This window comes from Oryx dammah, unplaced genomic scaffold, assembly GCF_014754425.2.
Source record: "Oryx dammah isolate SB20612 unplaced genomic scaffold, SCBI_Odam_1.1 HiC_scaffold_2, whole genome shotgun sequence".
NCBI lineage: Eukaryota > Metazoa > Chordata > Mammalia > Artiodactyla > Bovidae > Oryx > Oryx dammah.
Genome location: NW_024070186.1, coordinates 4,947,854 through 4,971,149, shown reverse-complemented (window position 1 = coordinate 4,971,149; position 23,296 = coordinate 4,947,854). Strand labels below are relative to the sequence as shown.

Genomic DNA, 23,296 nt, shown 5'->3' with positions numbered 1-23,296 from the left:
GAGAGCTACAGGCTAAAGTCTTCAGACACAGGAGTGAGATGGCGAGGGGCCCTGGGTCCTTAGCTTCACGTCAGGCGTGCAACGCTGGCACACGTTCAGTGCTGAGGTGGTCCTGGCAGAAAGGACACAGACCCCCGGGGATTCCTGCAGCACCGGGAGGAGATCCCCAACTCCCCAGCCTCCAGGAGCCCCTTCAGCTCCTGTGCAGTCTCTCCCCTGCTCCCTGCCCACCGCCCTGGCTCCCAGCCTGGGGGAATCCTTGTGGCTGTATTTGAGCCTCAAGTGAACGTCAGCTCTTGGGTGCTGCTTTGGCTCGACATCGCATCTGTGACAGGCATCCTGATCGCTGCTTGTCGTCGTCACGCTGCTGAACAGAGTCCGCCTGCGGGACACAACCGCAACCCTCTTATCCATCCTGCTGCCTCTGAACACTGGGTCGACACGGCTACATGCCTGCCACGGCTAAACTGAGAAGGCCAGAACGTAACATTCATCGGCAAGGGCGTGGGACAACCAGAATTCTCTCATTGGCTGGTGGGAGAGAAAATGGCCTCAATTGGAAAACTCGCTGCATCGTTTCCTAAAGCCAAATGCAGCCACGTCCGATGGCTCGGCAACGCTCATGCCTGTGCGTTCGCCAATGGAAAAGTGGACGCGTGTTCACCCAAACACACACCCTACATGAACATTGCCCAGAGCTGTTGATTTTCCAGCGCCCCGTCCTGGTCTCCTGATGGTACCTCCTCGTCCACCCCTTCTCCGAATCTCTGACCTCATAGAACATGGGTGGGTTGCTTGTCACACCCCTCTCTGCCCTGAAACCAGTTTTCAGACTTGTCTCCCGGGGACAGTGCTTGTCTTTCATTTCCACCCTGTGATCAGAGGCCTGACCCGACCTCAGGCCGGCAGCGGGAGCTTCCCAGAAGGCACGCAGCTCCAGCACCCCGGGAATCACTGCACACACCTACACCCTTGAACCCGGCGGAGGAGCAGCCTGCTGTCTGGACCAGTGGTCCTCAGTCCCCTCAGACGCAAGGCCCCATTGGTAAGAAGTATCTTTAAAGACCCCTTTGTTATCCTAAAATAGAACTCAAAAATAAGGCAACATACCTATGCCATTTAAGAATCAATGTAATGCTCTGAATATAATATAAAAGAGAGCTTTCAGAAAAGTGATTTGTGATATAAAATTGCATGTTTTGATATGCATATTTTGTTGAGCAATAGCATGTCAGAAAACTTGATGACCTAGTTAGATGCTCGTGCCTGCATGTGAAACCACACTGAACGCAAAGTCTGCTAACATAAGGTGCGGTATCTGCACCACAAATGCTTCAAGTGAGGTGCCGAGTACGAGATGCGATTTTTCTCAAATGAGGAAAAATACTGTGTAAAATCCCAACCAAACAAAGCACAGTCGCTACTCAGCAGTTATCTGAGAAAACTCAGTTTCATACGATAGCAGTTCAAGAAATATTGATGTGAAAGAGCATTAGCTCCTAGGATGAGATAATTATTGAAGGTCTGAATCTTCCATTTGGCATTTCACAGTCACGTGGGGCGTGGGGCACGCATAATGCTGTCCACTGCAGGAAACCTCTCAGCTCAGCTGTTGTGACAACTGAAAACGACACTTCCTAACAAGGCCCCACGAAACACTCCCTGAGATAAATTGTGCCAGTGATTTCCCTGGTCAGTCTCCCAAGGCAATAGAAGCAAAAGCAAAAATAAACAGATGAGACTAAACCAAACCAATAAGCTTTGGCATAGCAAAGGACACTATACACAAAACAAAGACAACCTGCAGAACGGGAGAAAATATTAGCAGATGATGCGACCAGCAGGGATTAATCTCCAAAATATACAAGCAGCTCATACAACTCAATAACCAAAAACAAACACCCCAATCAAAAAATGGACGGAAGACCTAAACAGACATTTCTCCAAAGAAGAATAGGCACATGAAAAGATGCTCAACATCACTAGTTGCTAGAGAATGCAAATCAAAACTGCAGTGAGGTATCACTCCACACCAGTCAGAATGACCACCATAAAAAAGTATACAAGTGATAAATGCCGGAGGGGGTGTGGGGAAAAGGGAACAATACTACCTTGTTAGTGGGGTAAATGAGTGCGGTCGTGGAGAACAGTACGGAGCTTCCTTAAAAAAGTAAAAATAGAACTACTATGTGACCTGGCAATCCTACTCTTGGGCATATATCCAGAGAAAACTCTGATTCAAAGAGATATATGTACCCCAGTGTCACTTTCACTCATTGGAGAAGGAAATGGCAACCCCCTCCAGCGTTCTTGCCTGGCGAGTCCCAGGGACGGCGGAGCCTGGTGGGCTGCCGTCTGTGGAGCTGCACAGAGTCGGAACCGACTGAAGCGACTTAGCAGCAGCAGCAGCAGTATTCATAGTGGCACCGTTTACAATGGCCAAGACATGGCAGTGACCTAAACGCCCATCGGCTGAGGAGTGGATGAAGACAGGATTTGAACTCTGGTCCCAGAGGCCTTTCTGCTGATCTGGACTGACTGTGGCTGCAAATAAAGGTCATGTGGTGTATTTATACAATGGCATATTACTCAGCCCTAAAAGAGAATGGAATAACGCCATTTGCAGCAGCACAAATGGCCCTAGAGAATGTCATATTAAGTGCATTAAGTCAGAGAAAGACAAATATCATATAATACTATTTATGAAGCGAAAGTGAGAGTCGTTTGCTTGTGTCAGACTCTTTGTGACCCCATGGACTATATAGTCCGTGGAATTCTCCAGGCCAGAATACTGGAGGGGGTAGCCTTCCTCTTCTCCAGGGATATTCCCAACACAGGGATCAAACCCAGGTCTCCCACATTGCAGGCAGGTTCTTTACCAGCTTAGCTACAAGGGAAGCCCAATATTACTTATAATATTGTATAATATTATATGTGGAATCTAAAAAATGAAATAAATGAACTTATTTATTAATATAAAACAGACTCACAGAGAAAACAAGTTTATGGTTACCAAACAGGAAAGGGAGAAGGATAAATTAGGAGTCTAGAATTAGAAAAACTGTACAGAAATGTCTTAATGACCCAGATAACCACAATGGTGTGGTCATTCACCTAGAGTCAGACATCCTGGAGTGTGAAGTCAAGTGGGCCTTAGGAAGTATCACTATGAACAAAGCTAGTGGAGGTGATGGAATTCCAGTTGAGTTGTTTCAAATCCTAAAAGATGATGCTGTGAAAGTGCTGCACTCAATGTGCCAGCAAATTTGGAAAACTCAGCAGTGGTCACAGGACTGAAAGTGGCCAGTTTTCATTCTGATACCAAAAAAGGGTAATGCCAAAGAATGCTTAAACTACTGCACAATCACACTCATTTCACATGCTAACAAAGCAATGCTCAAAATCCTTCAAGCGAGGCTTCAACAGCACGTGAACCAGGACCTTCCAGATGTACAAGATGGATTTAGAAAAAGCAGAGGAACCAGAGATCAAATTGCCAATATCCACTAGACCATAGAAAAAGCAAGAGAATTCCAGGAAAGCATCTATTTCTGCTTTATTGACTATTCCAAAGCCTTTGACTATGTGGCTAACAATAAACTGTGGAAAATTCTTCAAAAGATAGGAATATCAGACCACCTTACCTACCTCCTGAGAAACCTGTATGCAGGTCAAGAAGTGACAGTTAGAACCAGACATGGAACAACAGACTAGATCAAAACTGAGAAAGGAGTACGTCAAGGTTGTATATTGTCACCCTGCTTATTTAACTTCTATGCAGAATATATCATGAGAAACTCTGGGCTGGAAGAAGCACAAGCTGTAATCAAGATTCATGGGAGAAATATCAATAACCTCAGATATGCAGATGATACCACGCTTATGGCAGAAAGTGAAGAAGATATAAAGAGCCTCTTGGTGAAAGTAAAAGGAGAGTGAAAAAGCTGGCTTAAGACTCAACATTCAAAAAGTTAAGATAATGGCATCCAGTCCCATCACTTCATGGCAAATAGATGGGTAAAAAACGGAAACAGTGACAGACTTTATTTTCTTGGGCTCCAAAATCACTATGGTGACTGCAGCCATGAAATTAAAGACGCTTGCTCCTTGGAAGAAAAGCTATGACAAACCTATAGAGCATATTTAAAAGCAGAAAGATTACTTTTCCAGCAAAGGTTCGTATAGTCAAAGCTCTGGTTTTTCCAGTAGTCATGTATGGATGTGATAGTTGGACTAAAAGACAGCTGAGCACTAAAGAATTGACACTTTTGAACTGTGGTGTTGGAGAAGACTCCTGAGAGTCCTATGGGCATCTCGCAAGGGGGGGCGAGGAAGGATTTATTCTAGGAGTGGGGCTTTGCTACATGGTGCTGGGGGGCCACCTATGGGGAAGCCCAGTCTGCCGTGGCTCTGGACTGACAGCTGCAGCCTCTCCTTTGCCCTCGCCCGGCCTCGGTGGACGGCCAGGGCTGAGCTGTGGTTGTCCGCGTGGCCTCTCCCAGCCAGGGGCACCTGCAGGCGGTTCACGAAGGTGCACTGCTCATCACTCCTGTCTCCATATCATCCAGGCCCCGGGGCCTCTGCAGCCCGCCCCCTGCATGGCCCCCCTGGTGGAAGGCCCTGGCTCCGTCAGAACCCCAGCCCAGGCCTCCCCCGGGCGTGGGTGCCCCCCTGGCAAACACGGTGTGACTGCCATTCCTCCTGCTAAGGCTTCTGCAGGGGCTGCCCCCGGCCCTGCCCCGAGACCCCCTTCACTTTCAGCAGGTGAGGACCTTCTATTTCTGCCTGCCCCCCGCGCCCCGCCCCCAGCTCCCTGGAGAAGTTTGTTTTTAGCACCATCTACATCTAGTTTATTTCCAGCTCATTCCAGCTCAGAATATTTCCATCAGGTGGACGTGTTTGGGAACAGCTTCCTGCTCCCCCCCACCACCCTGCCCTCCCAGTCACTAAGACAGGACTTCACACGTCTATTTTGGGGTCATCTGAGTGGCCTGCGGGTCTCTTTGGACCAGGCTGCCTCCATGGAATCATGTCTGAGCTCAGGTCCAGCCTGGAAAGCCCCAGAGGCTCTGTTGTAATGGAAAACATCGCGCGTGTGTGTGTGTGTGTGCATGTGTGTGTGTGCGCACGCATGGGGCCTGCAGAAACCTTGGTGTTCCACAAGGCTTAGCCCTGTGTGTGTGTCTGTGTCTGTGTGTGTGCGTGTGTGCATGGGGCCTGCAGAAACCTTGGTGCTCCACAAGGCTTAGCCCTGTGTGTGTGTGTGTGTGTGTGTGTGTGTGTGTGCATGGGGCTTGCAGAAACCTGTGTGCTCACCCAGGCTTAGCTCCAGGAAATGCCAACCTCCAGGGAATCTCGGGAGTGCCCACCTTGACGCGTAGACACCAGAGTTCCACTGTGTGTGGCTCAGTTGTGCCAAATCCTGGGTGGGGACAATCCTGGCTGCAACACAGGCTTTTGCAAACTTTGAGGGGTGTTTCCCATTGCTGTTGCTGATGCCATCTTTGCCCTTTGAACAAAATACCTCCTTGAGTCCTGGAAAGTAATTCACTCAGACCTACGCTTGGAAACTCAGGGACTTGGATCACAGTGTGAATCCAGGCACAAGGGGCCATGGGGCCTGGCGCAACTCCCCACTGCCACCTGAGACTCAGTTTCCCCAACTGCACCACATGAGATTTGGCCCAAACCCTCTCCAGAGTGCTTTCTCACCCATGGTGAACCCCAGCATCTCCACCATCTGGGCCATCTGGGTCTCACTCACTAGACCAGCCCATCCGCAGGGCACTAGAGACGGCTTCCTCTGTTTCTGCCTCCTTGTTTTGCATCAAGTGGCACGGAAAAGAAGTGACCAAACTTTCTCCCTTTGCAGGTTGGGGAAATTGTAGGTGCAGCCACATGCTACCTGCAGCTGCTGGCACTCAGCCTGCTCCTCCCGCCCCTCTGCGGCTCATCTGCCTGGTGGAACGTGCACTCACGGGAGCCGAGGCATGGAGAGCGGAAGGCACATGTTGACAGCATCCCTAGGGCTTCCGACCATGAGTTGGAAGGCTCAGCGGCAGCCCCGTTCTCTCAGCCCGCCTGCCTGCCGGCTGCCTGCTTTCCCCTGATGCACGGATTCCAGACCAGACTGCACCCCACAGTTTGGCTTCAACCCCACTCACATCACATGCGCCTTGAGACACAATTTCTGACCTTAGGTCTTGAAGACGTTTGCACTTCTCTGAAAGACCACAGTAAAGTCATGGGACGGCAGTGAGCCACAGGACCTGGCCTGAAGAGGGCTGGAGAACCTCTCTGCCACCCATGCCGGGGTGGCCCCGGACCACAGAGCACCATGCTGCTTCAGAGCCAAGGGAGCAGCTGCCAGCCTGCCACCCAGGGTCGCTGGAGGGGCACACACAAGTGTGGGAGCCAAGATCACACAAACTCCAACATCAAACCCCTTTACATAGCAATTCCAACACCAGGGGAGGACTTGGAGATTTAAAGGCTGCTGGAAGTTCCCCAGAGCAACTTGGCCTTCCAAGAGCCTTTTTTTTTTTTTTTTCCAAAGCAACACGCAACACACACACACACACACACACACACACACACACACACACACACAACTCACCCAAACAGCAAGCCGAGTAACAGAGCAGTCCTGAAATGGTGAGCAAATGAGCGAGGCTGAGGGGTGCGCCGGTCATCGCAGGCAGGGCCCAGGCGCAGTGTCAGCGGGCACCCTCTGGAGGCCAGCTGAGAGTCGTCACGCCCCCAGCTCTGCCAGCACCTGCCCTACTGGGCATCTGGGGTGGGAGCTGGCCAATCCGTGCCTCTGTCCCGGAGGCCAGGGGTCTGGAGGCCAGTCCTGAGCTCCCGAGAACAGAAAGAGGGAGGCAGGGTTCTTGCCTCTCAGGAGCATGCACTGGGCAATTGTGGGGTGGGGTGGTGGCTTGGGAGAGAAAGAGCATCCTGAGAGCACCAGGGGAGGAGGTGGAGTTGGGAGCCCGGGATACTGACAACCCTGCAGCAGAGAGGAAGCAGAGGGTCAGCCGTCGAACAGGCTGCTTTTGATTCTGGCAAGCCTGACAGGGCTGGGCTCACTGCCACCCCCTCCTTGAGGGGATGGGGTGGGGCAGTCTGCCCGCCTCCACTCTAGGGAAGCTCTTTGGTCTTTGTTGCTTTACCATGTCTGTGCCAAAGGGCTGGCAACACAGCTAATCTTAATTTTTAAATATGTATATTTTTTCAAAGAGTCGACAGAGCAAACTGTTTCTAGGTGAAGCTTTCCTGTAAGATGATTAAGTGATACATACCAGATACGTGTGGAAATCTGACACTTGATAGGCACCCAGTGCACAAACACGTGCATACACACACACGCACACACGATATTCTAGATCACAGAAGCAGTAAGCACGGTTGTTCAAATCAGCTTAGTGAAGACCATGACCTACAGCTGCTGCTGCCGCTGCTGCTGCGAAGTCGCTTCAGTCGTGTCCGACTCTGTGCGACCCCATAGACGGCAGCCCACCAGGCTCCCCCGTCCCTGGGATTCTCCAGGCAAGATCACTGGAGTGGGTTGCCACTTCCTTCTCCAATGCATGAAAGAGAAAAGTGAAAGTGAAGTCGTGTCTGACTCTTCGTGACCCCATGGACTGCAGCCCACCAGGCTCCTCCATCCATGGGATTTTCCAGGCAAGAGGACTGGAGTGGGGTGCCGTTGCCTTCTCCATGAGCTACAGCAGGAGTTGGCACAGTTTGTCTGGAAAGAGCCGGAGAGGAAGTGTTTTAGGCTCTGTGGGCAGCCTCTGCTGCACTGCACCCCCGCCATCATGCGTGAAAACAGCACAGACATCACAGGCAGCGGCAGGTGCCACGCTGCACTGGAACGTTATTTACAAAAGTAGGAGGCAAGCTGGACTTGGCTTCCAGGCTGTAGTTTGCCGACCACTGAGCTACACCCATCACAAGAAAGGATACTTCTTGTGTTTGTCCATTCAGTCATCGACTGTTTCATTCATTCAGGAACACACAGAGGGTGAGTGCCAAATGCCTGCCAGACACGCTGACTGGACACAGTCTCTGCCTTCAGTACATGTCATGAGCCTTTGTGGAAAGGGTCAAGCCCTGGAGCCAGGCAAACCTGGGCTGGAGCCCTGCTTTTGCCTCTGTCTGAACTTAAGGAAGTTTTTATTCACTCTTTCAGAGCCTTAGCTTACTTCTCTGTTGAGAGGGTAGGGAGAAATGAATGTAGTTCATTTGTTGTGAGGAAAAGAGCAGGGCTTGTGGAGTTCCTGTGGAATAGGGACTCTTCGTCGTAGATAACTATGAAAATATGAGGTGGAAAATTAAAAGTGGTTGACATGGGGCTGGGTATCTAGAGGGATTTACAGGAGGAAGTGATGCATACCAGCTGGGTCAAGGGATGCGAGAGAGAAATCAAGGAAAGCTTCCTGGAAGATGTAGGATTTGAGCTGAGCTTTGAAATTGGAGAAGATCTACTGGTACCATGATGGGAAGAGCTAGGGAGGAGAGGGCTCTGTTCGTCTTGGGCATTTCTCTCTGTTGGCAGAAATATCAGGAAATTCTGTACAGAGGGCTGTGGCAGAAAGGTCATCTACGCTCCCTTTACCCAGATTTCCTGGAGCTGGGTTATGTTACTGCAGCTCTTCAGTTTTTCAAACCTCATTTCAAACACCCTCAGAGACAGGAGTTTTGCCAATTTAAGTATCCGAAGCATTTATTTTTTACCATTCCACGTCAAACTTCTCCAGAATTTCATACAAGGAAACCACTCAGCTATACTGTTTCATTATTGTCAAAACAAAGGTGACTGCCCAGAGGATCGCCGAGGTCTTGTCCAGCCCTGCTGGTGTCCACATCTCTGCTCTGGACCTAATGTCTCAGGCTCCCCAGGGTCTCTTTCTGTCTCTTTCCTGCCTCAGCCCCACACCCTGTCTGTCTCCTCTCTCTCAGACATTGTCTCACTCTCTCTGTCTCTCCAGGCACTTGAATTTCCTCGAGTCAAATGGCCTGGAGGTGTGCTCTCTACCTGGCTGCCCCTCAGTCAGCTGTGCCATCCTGGGATGAGGGTCCTGGTCTCCAGCCTCGGCGTGACAGTAGCGTGGGGCGTGGCTTTGGACAACTCCCTTCTGTGCTCGGGGTTGGTCTTCCCACGTGTAAAATGGAGTGAAACAGGAGGGAAGGGGGCAGAGCACACCCTTCAAAGAATGATGTAGCCCAAGGACACGAGATTCCATTTGATTAGAACCAAATGGGTCCAAGATGGCAGAAGATTTGACTTCCAGTAGACCTTGACCCTCAGTACATGCTCACTGTAACATATCTGAAAGCTAAGTGACTCACCTGAAGGCACCAAGACATTTCTGAGGCCAACCACCAAAGCCCAAAAAGTGGGCGGTGGCCCAATTCCTGGAAATCCTCACCCTTCCCCCGAAATAGGTGGAATAATCCTCCCACTCAAGTAGCCTATGAAATTACCCAGCCCATGAAAACTGTGTCATATTTTGAGCCACTCTTTTTCTCTGGGTTGGCCCACGCTGTGGAGTGTGTTTCTCTCTAAATAGATCTACTTCTTACTTATCACTTTGTCTCTCATTGAGTTCTTTCTTCGATGAGAAAGAACCTGAGCTTCATTACATGCTGAAACCAGGTATGCAATCTCAGCTGGAAGACAGTGTGGGTTCTGGCCGGGTTTGAGTCCTGGCCCATGGGTTTGAGTCCCAGTCTGTTCAGTGGTTTCAGGAGCATTGGACCAGAGGTGCTCTAAGCCCGTTCCAGCCCCAGCTTCTTCCAGGGGAGGCAAATCCCGAGACACAAATGGCCCTCCATGAGGGCCCGGGGCCAGGGTGGAGGGCCACGTTCCTCTCCCCTCCCCTGGAAAACAGTTCTTGCCTTCAAGGCAGCCGGCCTGTGCCGCAGCCTTTCACCGGCCCAAGCACCAGCTCACCCAGCAGAGTTGCCTGCAAAATCTAATTCATAATAAAAGTTTCCAGGGCCTTCCTGCAGCTGGTCTCAGCAGGTGTCATCTTCACAGTCTTTTGCCTTAATTTCAGCTCTGGGATTTATCAGCAGGGCCAGAAGACCCTTCTGGAATACTGCCGCCTCGGGCACCAGGCCAGTGCGCCTGTCCCCACTGCGGCACGTGCAGGCCTGCTTCCTGCTGAGCCCACCAAAGCGGGGTCTGCTTTGCCTCTCCCCATCCCCCACCCCTGCATGACTCCCACCCTTGCTGCCCAGAGAGACTGTGCAGCCTGGCTAACTTGGCACATTTCCCAAGGACCCAGGCGCACAGAAGAGGCTGGAGGGCCTGGGCTCTCCCTTCTCACCGCCCGACACGCTAACCTTGACCAAACTTTGGGCAGGCTCTGAACCGGCCCCCACCCTGGGCTTCCTTGTCAGCCTGCTAAGCCCTGTTTTTGCAAGAATTGTCTCAGTCAGTTTTGAGAGACTCCCCACCCTTGACATTTTCTCACCCTTGACATCTGATCAAATTCCTCATCCCCCACCATACCCTTGATATCTCATCAGGTGGCCTGCCTTTGGCAAGAATGTTCTTAAGTGGCTTTAGATGGATCCCCTACCCTTGGGATCTCTCGGCAATTTTCCACATACCAACCTCCCAACCTGCTCTTCGACTACAAATCATCACATTAAACAATTCCTGTTTAATTCGGAACTGAAACCACTCTCTTCTCTTGGGCTTCCCTGGGGGCTCAGATGATAAAGACTCTGCCTGCAATACGGGAGACCTGGGTTTGATCCTTGGGTCACAAAGATCCCCTGGGGAAGGCAATGGCAACCCACCCCAGTATTCTTGGGATTCCCTGGGGGCTCAGCTAATAAAGAATCCACCTGCAATACGGGAGACCTGGGTTTGATCCCTGGGTCAGAAAGATCCCCTGGAGAAGGGCATGGCAGCCCACTCCAGTCTTCTTGCCTGGAGAATCCCATGGACAGAGGAACCTTGAGGGCCACAGTCCATGGGGTCGCAAAGAGTTGGACACAACTGAGTGACTAACACACTACTGTGTGCCAAGCCCTTGCTATGCCACAAGGATGGAGGGACAGACATGCCCACAGCCTGGCCTCTGGAGGGCAAAGGGCTTTCATCTCCTCTGCTAGCTCCAACGGCTGGTGCCAGTTTCCTGGGACGCTGTGTTAAGAAGGACTCTGAGGAAAGAGGGCTTCCCTGAGATGGGAAGAGGGAGCAGCATCTCGGCTGAGGCCAGCTGGGCCTCATTCAGCAAGCTCTCTTCACGGAACAGTGACAACACCAGAGTCAGCACGTCCCACACTTTATGACACTGAGTCCCCAGGGGACAATCATCCCTGATTTACAGAGGAGGAGCCGGGTCACTTGGTCCAGCTAGAAGAGAAGGTGGGGGGTGGGGAGGTCAGAGTTCAAGAGGACTCTCATGCGGCCCTGGGAGAAGGTGGCCTCCTGGGGGTGGTCCCCAGCCCCAGGGGTGGCTCCCCACCAGACCAGCCGGAGAGGGTTACTCCGGCTCCTCTCTGCTCTCACGGTGCTGGTGGCTCCCCCTCCACACTGACCTGGCCTTTCCCTGGGAGTGGACTCTCAACCCCCAGCTGCTGACTTGACTTTCCAGGACCTCCTCTGAGTTGGGGCGGAGGAGGATGGTGCTTCCCCAGGAGGTGAGCTTCCCTTTCCACGGGACAGAGCTGTCCCTGAGAAGTGGTGGCAATGCCCAGGGCCCCCTCAGTGAGGGGCAGGTGGCCACGTGACTCTTCCTGCTGATGGCTCTGGTGATGCGAGGGCCGGTACAGAAATTGTCCGCATCCCTGAATGCCAGCGAGGAGGCCGGCCGCCTCTGACCAGAGCCTCCGGGCTCTTGGACAAGCAGGAAATAAATTTTCACTAGGCAAAGTCACTGAAATGCTGGCGTTTGTCACAGCGTATATCACTAACCCGAATCGGCGCAAGGCGCCAACCAGGGGAACATTCGTGACTCTGCAGCACCCTTCCCTGGTCCCCACACACGCTGTGCGTGCCCGCATCACCAGACTCATCTCCAGACGGGCCGCAAGACCTAAGGAGGCACCTGAAGACACCCACAGCCTGACCTTGAAGACGTCGGTTGAATCCAGGTGCCTGACCCTGGAGACTTCTGGACGTCTGGCGACCAGCATGAAGCGCTGACTCCGCTCCACACCCCCACGTGCAGGGGAGAACCAGCAGGGAGCCTCAGAGAAGTGCAGTGTGTCCTAGCCAGGCGGGCTTGGGGGCATTCACACCCAGTCCCCGGTCTCTCTAACCAAACCTCACGATCACTCATCTTCAGGTTCTAGTTTTCTGGTTGGTGAATGCACATGAGCAGGCAATTCACTAGTCAGCCGCTTCCCTGACTATCCCAACCGCAGAGAGGGCTCAGTCGTGGATGCATTTACCTTCTCTGTGGAATAGTTTACTCTTCAAAGTGGGCAAGGGATCGGCAGCTCATTTTGAAATTCACCAAAAAACAACAAGATGGATAAATAGAGGGTAAATATCGCAAAATGATAACAATCGCAGGATTGACGTAGTGGGTATCATTTGTTTGCTAGGGTGGCCTTAGCAGAGCACCTGAGTGGCTGAAACAACAGGTAATCACTTTCCACACTGTGGGAATCTAGACAGCCAAGACAAAGCTGTCAGGTTTGGTTTCTCCTGAGGTTTCTCTCCTTAGCTTGCAGACGGCTACCTTGCCCTGTGTTCTCTTGGGGTCTTCTCCCCCTTTTCAAACATCCCTGGTGTCTCTGTGTGTGTCCAGATCTCTTCTTCCTAAAAGGACACCAGTCAGAGTGGACCAGAGCATGCGTATGGCCTTGCTTAACCTTAATCACCGGAGAAGACAATGGCACCCCACTCCAGTACTCTTGCCTGGAAAATCCCATGGACAGAGGAGCCTGGTGGGCTGCAGTCCATGGGGTCGCTGAGAGTTGGACACGACTGAGCGGCTTCCCTTTCACTTTTCACTTTCATGCATTGGAGAAGGAAATGGCAACCCACGCCAGTATTCTTGCCTGGAGAATCCCAGGCATGGGGGAGCCTGGTGGGCTGCTGTCTATGGGGTCGCACAGAGTCGGACACAACTGAAGCGACTTAGCAGCAGCAATCTTAATCACTCTTCTGAGTCACTCAGAGAATTGTAAAGTAACCTTAATCACTCCAAATACAGTCACATGCTGAGGTAAGGGGGGTTGGGACTCCAACAGATCCATCTCAGGGGAGGGCGAGATACAAGTCAGCCCATGAGAGTAGGCATCCTGGTGTTCTCTAGACAGTTCTTTCCACTTTTTTTTGTGTGTGTGTGTGAATGTTGGGGATTTTCTACAATAAAATTTTTAAAATACAAGGAGACAACAGAGAACCAAGGAGAGCTCTACAGGGCTAGGAGTGGAGTGGGCCATCCAATGCCCTCGATGGCAAACATCTGGGTGCTCAGGAGCTGCACGTGGAGCTGGATAGGCACCAGAGTCGCCTGGAGGAGCCCCGAGTCATTCACCAGGAGACCTTGAGCAAGTAACTGGTCCTCAGGAAGGACATGAGACGACCATCCTCTTCTGCGCCCCACCCACATAAGGCTGTCCAACTTACAAGGATGAAGGAAAGTCACCTCATGGTGGTCACTGTTCTGTAGTAAGTCTTACATCAGAAGTCACGTCTGTGGTTGTACAGAGGTTTGAGGAGACACCCCTATCTCTCTTCCCATGCCCCACAAGGGGGCTTCTCTGGATCTTACCTAGAGGGAGGCACCTGCTTTTTCTGAATTCCAGTTCTAATTTGGCCAAATGGCACGTGGTGAATAGGAAGGAGGAGGCAACGCTATCAGGAGGCAAGGGAACATCCAGAAACCTCCCCAAGGCGGGCTGTGCCTTGGCTCTGAATTTGATTAGAGAGGCCGGCATAAATCAGTAAGTCCTATTCAATCTCCCGCCTTGGCTTGACAGGGAGGCCACGTTTCTAGAGTGATTAGGCAGATCTGGCCACAGGTCACAGGCGAAACCTTCCAGTCACATCGGGCCCGAAGGCTGGGTTGTTTCCAGTTTGCACCAGCAACTGGGGCTCAGTGGAAAGACCCTATGTTTCCACCAGCTACGCTTCCATGCCTTCATTTGTCCACAGAGACATTTTAGCTCGATGGACATTTATGATTCAAAATCACGTGGCTCACACAGCCCTTTCCCTAGAACCCCCTTCCCCACTCCACCGCTTCCAGGAATTGTTATCTGAGGGTCCACAGCAGGTGGGGAGGAGGGAACCAGGGACCCTGGGAGCCCCTGGCTGCCTGCTGTTTACCCACTGGCACAGGGAACATTTCTACCCTTTGGTCTCATGAGTCATTGAAATCCCTGGATTCCAGAACGTGGAGGACCTCGGCTTGACCTACTTGAACTCAGTTGAACATTAAGAGCTTCTCAACTGAACAAGCTGGCAGAAAGAATCTTATAAGCAGCGCTATAGTTACATGCTTCTATCATTCTGGAAATTCCCTGAGATCTCAATTCCCTTCTGTAATTTGTGTTTAACAGATATTTTTTAATTAAAGTTTTTTCCTTTTAATGCGCACTATTTTTGAAAGTCTTTATTGAGTTTGTTACAATATTGTTTCTGTTTCATGTTTTCTTTTTCTTTTTTTGGCCTCAAGGCATGTAGGATCTAGTTCCCTGACCAGGGATCAAACCCTGCCTTGGATGGTGGATTCTTGACCGTGGCACTGCCAAGAAGTCCCTCTAGCAGAGTTTTAAAGACAGAAAAATCCTATCCTATGCTCCAGGTGAGAGGTTCGCTTTTGTAGGCGTATGTGGGATCTTCTCGAATCGTTTAGAATAGGTAATACATTCATGTGATTCAAAATTCAGAAAGTATAAACGGCTATACTTGAAAACTCTCCTACCCTGTCTCAGTTCCAATTGCTTACTTTCAATTAGTCTCCTGTGTACTTTTCCATGAGTATTTTATGCACAGTGAGGAAATAGGTATAGTATTTCCCTCTCTTAGTCAAAGGGTTACTTGTAATATAATACTGTATTTCTGATACTATCTCAGTTTCTTTTTTCAACTTTCTCAGTTTCTTCACAGTATTTCTAGTAGTATATTCCATATACTACTGTACCGTACAAAATGCATCCACATTCCTTTCTCTGGCTTTGGAATAGTCCTTCCTTTGGAAGAACCATAGTTGGTTCACCCTGCCCCGTACTATCGTGCATTGGGTGATTTGCAAACGTTTGCTCATACAAACAATGATACGATGGAATAACCTTCTGGATTTCCCTGGTGATACAACGGATGAGACTGCCTGCCAATGCAAGGGACATGGGTTTGATCCCTGGTCAGGGAAGACTCCACGTGCCCTGGAGCAGCTAAGCCGTTGTGTCACAATGACTGACCCCAAGCTCTAGCTGCAACTACTAAAGCGGGTGTGCCTAGGGCCCGTGCTCTGCAGCAAGAGAAGCCGTTGCAATGAGAAGCCCACGCACTGAAACTAGAGTAGCCTCTGCTTTACGTAAGAGAGAGCCCTCGTGCAACAACGAAGACCCAGCGCAGCCAAGACAGACAAACCTTCAGCATGCATCTTTGTATCATGGGTACTCATGTCCATTTGATGGATTTCTAGAATAGAACTGCTGAGTCAAAGAGCGTGTGCATTTGTAGTTCTTACACACGATGCCTAATTCATCGCCACAAAGTCCTCGTCAAGCCACATTCCATCCCACAAGCAGAGAATGAGGGTATCTGTTTCCACACACGCTCACCAACACACGTGATGTCAGACCTTTGAACGTCATCCATCTGACCAGTGAAAAACGACACTTTGGTGTGATTATAATTAGCATATCTCTTAAACTGAGTGGGGCTGGGGATACGTTCACATGTTTTAGACCATATGTGTTTATTCCATTTTCCCATTAGTTTGGTGGCCTTCTGTTATAAATTTTTTGAATATATAAAAAAGTAGCACTTTATGATCAGAGAAGGCAATGGCACCCCACTCCAGTACTCTTGCCTGGAAAATCCCATGGACGGAGGAGCCTGGTGGGCTGCAGTCCACGGGGTCGCTAAGAGTCGGACACGACTGAGCGACTTCACTTTCCTTTTTCACTTTCATGCATTGGAGAAGGAAATGGCAGCCAACTCCAGTGTTCTTGCCTGGCGAATCCCAGGCATGGGGGAGCCTGGTGGGCTGCTGTCTATGGGGTCGCACAGAGTCAGACACGACTGAAGCGACTTAGCAGCAGCAGCAGCAGCAGCACTTTATGATATGACTTGCAAATATTTCCTCCAGTTTGTTTTGGTCTTTTGATACTGCTTTTTGAATTGTTTTTCTCATACATAACTTTTTTTTTAATGTAGTATAATTGATTGCAGAAGCCTTTTTTATGGCTGCTGGGTCCTCATTATAGGTCTCCCCCAAATCTCCCAAGTTTTCGCCTAATAATTTTATGATTTCATATCTTATGTTACCAATCTTAATTCATTTGTGATTTATTCTGGTGTGAGATGTAAGCTTGTTTGCTTGCTTTCTCGGAGACATTTTATCTGTGACCTAATGCAGGAAACAAAACCCTTCCTTACTGAAGGTAGCCCACAGACGTCAGCTGTCACACCACCTGTGAACACGCACAGCTGGCCCAGGCCTGGGACCCGGATCAGCTGCGTGCTTCCCTTCACTGCTCCGTTCACTCAAACGCCAGCCACCTGTGTGCACCCCGGATCCTAGCACGGTGACCCACTTCACTTCTCATTGGTTATTTCACCTGTGTTACTTTAATGTCACCAACCGACTATGGGCTTCTCGTGTTAGTCTGTCTTGTGAATCTTCTTGTTCAGTATAACGGCTAAGTATACCGTTAATTATACACGACGCACTGCAGTCGTGTCCAGCTCTTTGCAACCCCAGGGACTGTACAGTCCAGGGAATTGTCCAGGCCAGAATACTGAAGTGGGTAGCCTAGCCCTTCTCCAGTGGATCTTCCCAAACCAGGGATTGAACCCAGGTCTCCCACATTGCAGGCAGCTTCTTTACCAGCCGAGCCACAAGGGAAGCCTAAGAATACTGGAGTGGGTATCCTTTCTCCAGCAGATCTTCCTGACCCAGGAATCGAACCAGGGTCTCCTGTATTGCAGGCAGCTTTACCAACTAGGCTATTAGGGAAGCCCACAAATAGGAGGAGGTACAATAAAAATTGGCCATTTGATTGATGGGAAGTGTATCAAAATCTGTATATATCGAGTAACAGTCATAATTTAATTTAGAGACAGATGCTATAATAATGATGATAATGATCTACATCCATTCAAATGGATTTTGTCTCATGTAGGAAAAAAACAATCAGTGGCAGCAGATGGGTATGTGGCCCCAAACCGAGCATCTTTGGCAAGTCAGCCCACAGTTACTGGCATTCCATTTGAAATTTTCATGTTTAATAACTTGTCTCTGATTTCCCCAGAGGTCCCACGCTGGCAGGCCTGGTTGGTGACTTGGCATAGCTGTCCATTTGGCAGGGGGCAAGACCATCATTCCAGATGCTGTGTGGACAGAGGGCCCAGTGCTCCCGACTTAGATGAACTAAATACGAGAAGTGACTTGTCTGCCAGCTACGGACTACATGGGGTCACACAACTTCCCAAAGGGGGATCCCCTCGGGCCTGCAGTTTCCTGGGGGCCCCTAGAGTGCTCACCCGGTCTAGGGAACTGAGAGCTTTCTTACTCACAGCTCAGGGGGTTGCCTCTAGGCGGACTCTGCCCATCAGCTCAGGACTCAGTAGCTAAGGCCTACCCTCACTGTGGGCCCACTGAGGTCATGCCCTCCCATGTTTCTTCCTTTGATGCTCATTGCAACCCCGTGAATTATCTTCTGCTGTGCGCCCTATTTCCAGGTGAGGGAAACTGAGGCTCTGACAGCCAAGGTCCTATGGAGTTGAGTGTCTGAGCCCAGACCTCCGATTCCATAGCCCACATTCTTGTGACGGTCCCTGCTCCACCCAGGGTCTGACGGAGACTGAAGGCTGAGACTGGGCTCCAGTGCCAGGAGCAAATCCATCTTGCCACCAAACAAGAGCAGGTGGGAATAGGGCAGAAATGAAGCAACTCTGGAGGAGGCTAGTGGCCTGGATTCCAACTCTCTCGCTGCCGTCTGGGATAACGGTTGCAAACAGTAACTGAGAGCCTAACTATGTTCCCCCTGGAGAAGGAAATGACAACCCAATCCAGCATTCTTGCCTGGAAAATCCCATGGATGGAGGAGCCTGGAAGACTACCGTTGATGGGGTTGCAGAGTCAGACATGGCTGAGCGACTTTCACATACACACATACCTACCTGTGTCCCAGGTGCGGTGCAAAGCTCTGTACCTACTACACTGCCATCTGATGAGGCAGGCACTCTTCCCCACCCCCACTTTCCAGTTACTGTTTATTGTGTGTTTGCTATGGGCTGGATACAGTGCTATGCACACTCAGCATACACTGTCATTGCTTCACTGTGATGGCTCTAAGAGATCCAAGTAGCTCTTTTGTTGTTGCAGCACCGCACAGCATGTGGGATGTTAGTTCTCTGACCAGGGATCAAACCCGTGCCCCCTGCAATAGAAATGTGGAGCCCTAACCACTGAATCTCCAGGGAATTCCCAAGAGAAGGGAAATCAAATAAAGCAGAGATCACAATGATAAAGCAGGAAGAGAATGCTTTGAAAAATGAACAAAATGAAAACTAGCCCCTGGACCACCAGGGAAGTCCCCCAAGTACCTTTTTAACTCCTGTTTTACTCATGCGGACACTGAGGCTCAGAGATGTTTAGCAACTTTCCCAAGGTCACAGAGCTGTTCTGAGTGGGTTGAAATGGAAACACAGGTTCCTCCCGTTCTGCTCAGTTCCTCTCATCATTTTTTCACAGTAGAGCTGTGCTTCTCAATGAAGGGCAAAGGGTGGGGGGAGCTATTTTGCCCCTCTCCCAGGTGACCTTCTGCAACATCTGGAGACAGTTTTGTTATAACTGAGAAAGGTACTCTTGACTTCTAGAGGGCAGAAGCCAGAGACAGTGCTTGATTAGTTTCCCATGGTTGCCATGACAAATTGCCACAAAAAAAATGGCTTAAGACAACAGAAATTTGTTGTCTCTAAAGTTTGAAAGTTAGAAGTCCAAAACCAAGGTGTTGCCAAGGCCACACACCTTCTGAAGGTTCTAGAGAAGACGCCTTCCTAGCATCTCATGGCTCTCAGCAATCCTTGGCATCCCCTGCCCTTAGCTTTACCATTCCAGTCTCTGCCTCTGTCTTCACGTGGCCTTCTTCCCTGGGTCTGGTGTGGCTTCTCCTCTTTGTACAAGGACACCAGTCATTTGATTCAAGGTCAACCCTAAATCCCAGATGACTTCATCTCAAGGTCTGTAACTAATTGCATCTGCAAAGATCTGTGTTTCAAACAAAGTCACATTCTGAGGTTCCAGATGGATATGAATGTTCAGGGATGCTTTTCAGCTGCCACACTGTTAAGTACCCTTCAAGGACAACCTCCCACAGCACATATTTATTTCAAAATATCACAGCGCTGAGGTTGGGAAACGCTGCTTTAGAGAGAGGCATTTCTTCTCTGGGAAATAAGGAGAATGGTCTCTGCTAATCACAAAAAGGGTCTCAGAGCAGCTTCAAGTCCAGAGACCAGAGGCAGTTACTCTTGCTGCTGCTGCTGCTGCTGCTGCTAAGTTGCTTCAATCGTGTCCGACTCTGTGCGACCCCATAGACGGCAGCCCACCAGGCTCCCCCGTCCCTGGGATTCTCCAGACAAGAACACTGGAGTGGGTTGCCATTTCCTTCTCCAATGCATGAAAGTGAAAAGTGAAAGTGAAGTTGCTCAGTCGTGTCCAACTCTTAGCGATCCCATGGACTGCAGCCTACCAGGCTCCTCCGTCCATGGGATTTTCCAGGCAAGAGTACTGGAGTGGGGTGCCATTGCCTTCTCCAGTTACTCTCATTAATCCCATTTTACAGAGGTGGAAACTGAGGTGTTCTCAAAACCAAGACCAGTAGGCCAAGATCATTTAGCTACCGGGGTCATGAAGCTGTCACTCAAGACCAGAGCTGTCTGTACATGGACCCCAAGGCTTTTCCTGCCAAGAGTGAGCTCTCAGGTGCCAAAGCTCTGAAGAGAAACGTGGGCCAAAACCCCTTCTTTGTGGAGGAGCTAATTCTGTAAAGCAGCAAGTGACTTGTGAGCCACCGAGTCAGAGTAAGTCTACGGCAAGATCTGTATGCGGGTCAGGAAGCAACAGTTAGAACTGGACATGGAACAACAGACTGGTTCCAAATAGAAAAAGGAGTACGTCAAGGCTGTATATTGTCACCCTGCTTATTTAACTTCTATGCAGAGTACATCATGAGAAACACTGGACTGGAAGAAACACAAGCTGGAATCGAGATTGCCGGGAGAAATATCAATAACCTCAGATATGTAGATGACACCACCCTTATGGCAGAAAGTGAAGAAGAGCTAAAAAGCCTCTTGATGAAAGTGAAAGAGGAGAGCGAAAAAGTTGGCTTAAAGCTCAACATTCAGAAAACAAAGATCATGGCATCTGGTCCCATCACCTCATGGGAAATAGATGGGGAAACAGTGGAAACAGTGTCAGACTTTATTTTGGGGGGCTCCAAAATCACTGCAGATGGTGATTGCAGCCATGAAATTAAAAGACGCTTACTCCTTGGAAGAAAAGTTATGACCAACCTAGAGAGTATATTCAAAAGCAGAGACATTACTTTGCCGACTAAGGTCCATCTAGTCAAGGCTATGGTTTTTCCTGTGGTCATGTATGGATGTGAGAGTTGGACTGTGAAGAAGGCTGAGCGCCGAAGAATTGATGTGTTTGAACTGTGGTGTTGGAGAAGACTCTTGAGAGTCCCTTGGACTGCAAGGAGATCCAAACAGTCCATTGTGAAGGAAATCAACCCTGGGATTTCTTTGGAAGGAATGATGCTAAAGCTGAAACTCCAGTAGTTTGGCCACCTCATGCGAAGAGTTGACTCATTGGAAAAGACTCTGATGCTGGGAGGGATTGGGGCCAGGAGGAGAAGGGGACGACAGAGGATGAGATGGCTGGATGGCATCACGGACTCGATGGACGTGAGTCTGAGTGAACTCCGGGAGTTGGTGATGGACAGGGAGGCCTGGCATGCAGCGATTCATGGGGTCACAAAGAGTCGGACACGACTGAGCGACTGAACTGAACTGAACTGAACTGAAGAAGGAGCCCTGGAATCTGGTCCATTCTTTCGTTTTACCGTTGAGGACACTGAGCCTCACGCAGAGCAGATGGCTGGTCCCACAGGACACGTGTCCCAGGAGCGGCGGCAGGTCAGAGAGAGAACCTGGGTTCCCCCAGTTCGACCTCAGGGCCCTTGGCGTGACGCCGCAGCACCTCTCAGGGGAACCTGAGTGTAAACGGGCTGATGGCTAACTCTCCCCCAGCCACCACCTTCTAGCTGGGCCTGGACAAGAGAAGCTGAGCTGTTCAGGCCCCAAGCTGGCCGGGCAGGTGTCCTGTGCGACAGAGGAGGTGAGGGCTAGGCAGTCAACTCCCATAATTAAAAAAAGGAAAGGAAACCAGTTACTCAGATGCTCTGAGGAAAGCACCTCCAGGACCTACGTCTTCTCGACAGCCTCCGGAGCGCCTGTCACAGGGGAGGCGGGGCGTGGGGAGCGCCACCCAGGCCCACGGCCTTCCCTCAGGACGCTCGTCCCTGCCGTTGACCTTCCCTGGGCCCCGCTCGGCTCTCAGGAGGACAGACAGGAGTGTTGTCTTCCCCCGGAACTGCCCGCACCAGACACACACACACACACCCTGCACATTAACCTCGACAGCCAAGAAGCTGGTTCCTGGATGACCACAGAGGATCTGGAGGCCTTTTGGTGGTGGGGTCGCCCTGTATATTCCACCCCAACACAGAGGATCTCGGAAAACCAGCCAGTTCTGTTTGGGCGCAGAAGGCAGCCTGGTTTCAACTGTCACAGAGGAGACGAGTTCAGCCCAGAGTCACAGTGAGGTAAGAAAGCCCCAGTCTGGCAGGCAGGCCTCTCCAGGTAGGACAGCCATCATCGCCATATCCCCTACCCTCTCGGTTGGCCGGGATCGGCACGCCAGGTCTGAGACCCAGAAGGTCCTTCCTGGAGCATGTAGCCCTAGACAGAACTACCAGCTGCAGCAGGAAAGCTCCAGGGCTTTCTCCAGGCTCCTCAGAAAGACACCAAGAAGGCCAGGTGAGTGGTGGCAGGAGGCCTGGGGAGGCCCGGAACGGGAAGAGCCTGTCTCAGTCCCATCCACAGTCCCTTCTTTTCTTTCCTCTCTGTTTTCAGATCTGGTTACTGGTGCAAAGCCCCCAGCAGCCAGCAGCCCCCCCGCCAACCTTCAGCTGTCTCACCTCCCAGCACACGCCTCCCACTTGTGCTTGTGCTAGTCGCCCTGGAGACCTAAGGGTGGGCTTGAACGGAGCCTAACACACCCAGCGGGGAGATGGAATAGGGCCAGGCGTATTTTTAAAGCTGGTCATCACGAGAAGAGCCTCCTTCCCTGGTCACTGGGTCCCTGCTTTAGGGACTGGCTCACAAATGCAAAATGGCTAAACGCTGAGCCTCTTGCATGGCTTTAATCTACTGGATAGTTTAAGCAGAAAGTTATCGTCTCTATTGTATTTCAGACTTCTGTCTTTTGACACGGTCATCTCCTGGCGAGTGTAGTCCCTGTGAGATTCTGGAAATAATGAAAGACTGACACATCACACACCAGGCGCTTCTTAAAGTTCTTTGTGTTCGTAATTAGCCCACTTAATCTTCACAGCTGCTCTGTGAGTGAAATCCTACTCTCCTGAGCCCCATTTTACAGTCAGGGACACTGAGGCACATAGAGGGTGATTGGTCTGCCCAACACCACGAAGCTAAGGGAGGCACAAGATTTGAACCTCAGCAGCATGACACCAGATGCCCCACTCCTAATCGGTGGGCCCTTCTGCCTCTGCAACACGGTGCCCAGACAGTCCTGATTTGGAAATCTGGCCCTGGCCCTGTGCAACCTCAGGGAAGTGTCTGCACCTCTCTGAGTGGTAGGTCCCCTTTTGATAATACCGGGTTACTGATGTCCTGTGAACTTGTCATCTGAAGTCAGGTATGTAAAGAGTCTAGCAGATAAGTAGTGCTCTATGCAAGGTAGCTTTATTGGTGTTAGTGGGGCTCCCTTGGCTGGACCCCAGCGCTGGTATCGCAGCAGTGGGTGCTGAGCCATAACTGCTACTGTCC

General features: G+C 50.6%; 1 protein-coding gene across 2 annotated transcripts in view; it reads right to left on the bottom strand.

Annotated features, from left to right (window-relative positions):
- COLQ (collagen like tail subunit of asymmetric acetylcholinesterase) overlaps positions 1 to 23,296 on the bottom strand; it is a 65,819-nt gene that overhangs the window by 34,631 nt on the left and 7,892 nt on the right. Inside the window, exon 1 of one of the 2 annotated variants that reach the window (XM_040263739.1) lies at positions 6,617 to 6,707. The exons of the other annotated variant lie outside the window; for it this stretch is intronic. Coding sequence (XP_040119673.1) covers positions 6,617 to 6,692 — 76 coding nt within the window. The 5' untranslated portion in view covers positions 6,693 to 6,707. Of the gene's footprint in view, positions 1 to 6,616; positions 6,708 to 23,296 lie in introns of those variants that run through there. 2 annotated transcript variants of the gene reach the window in all.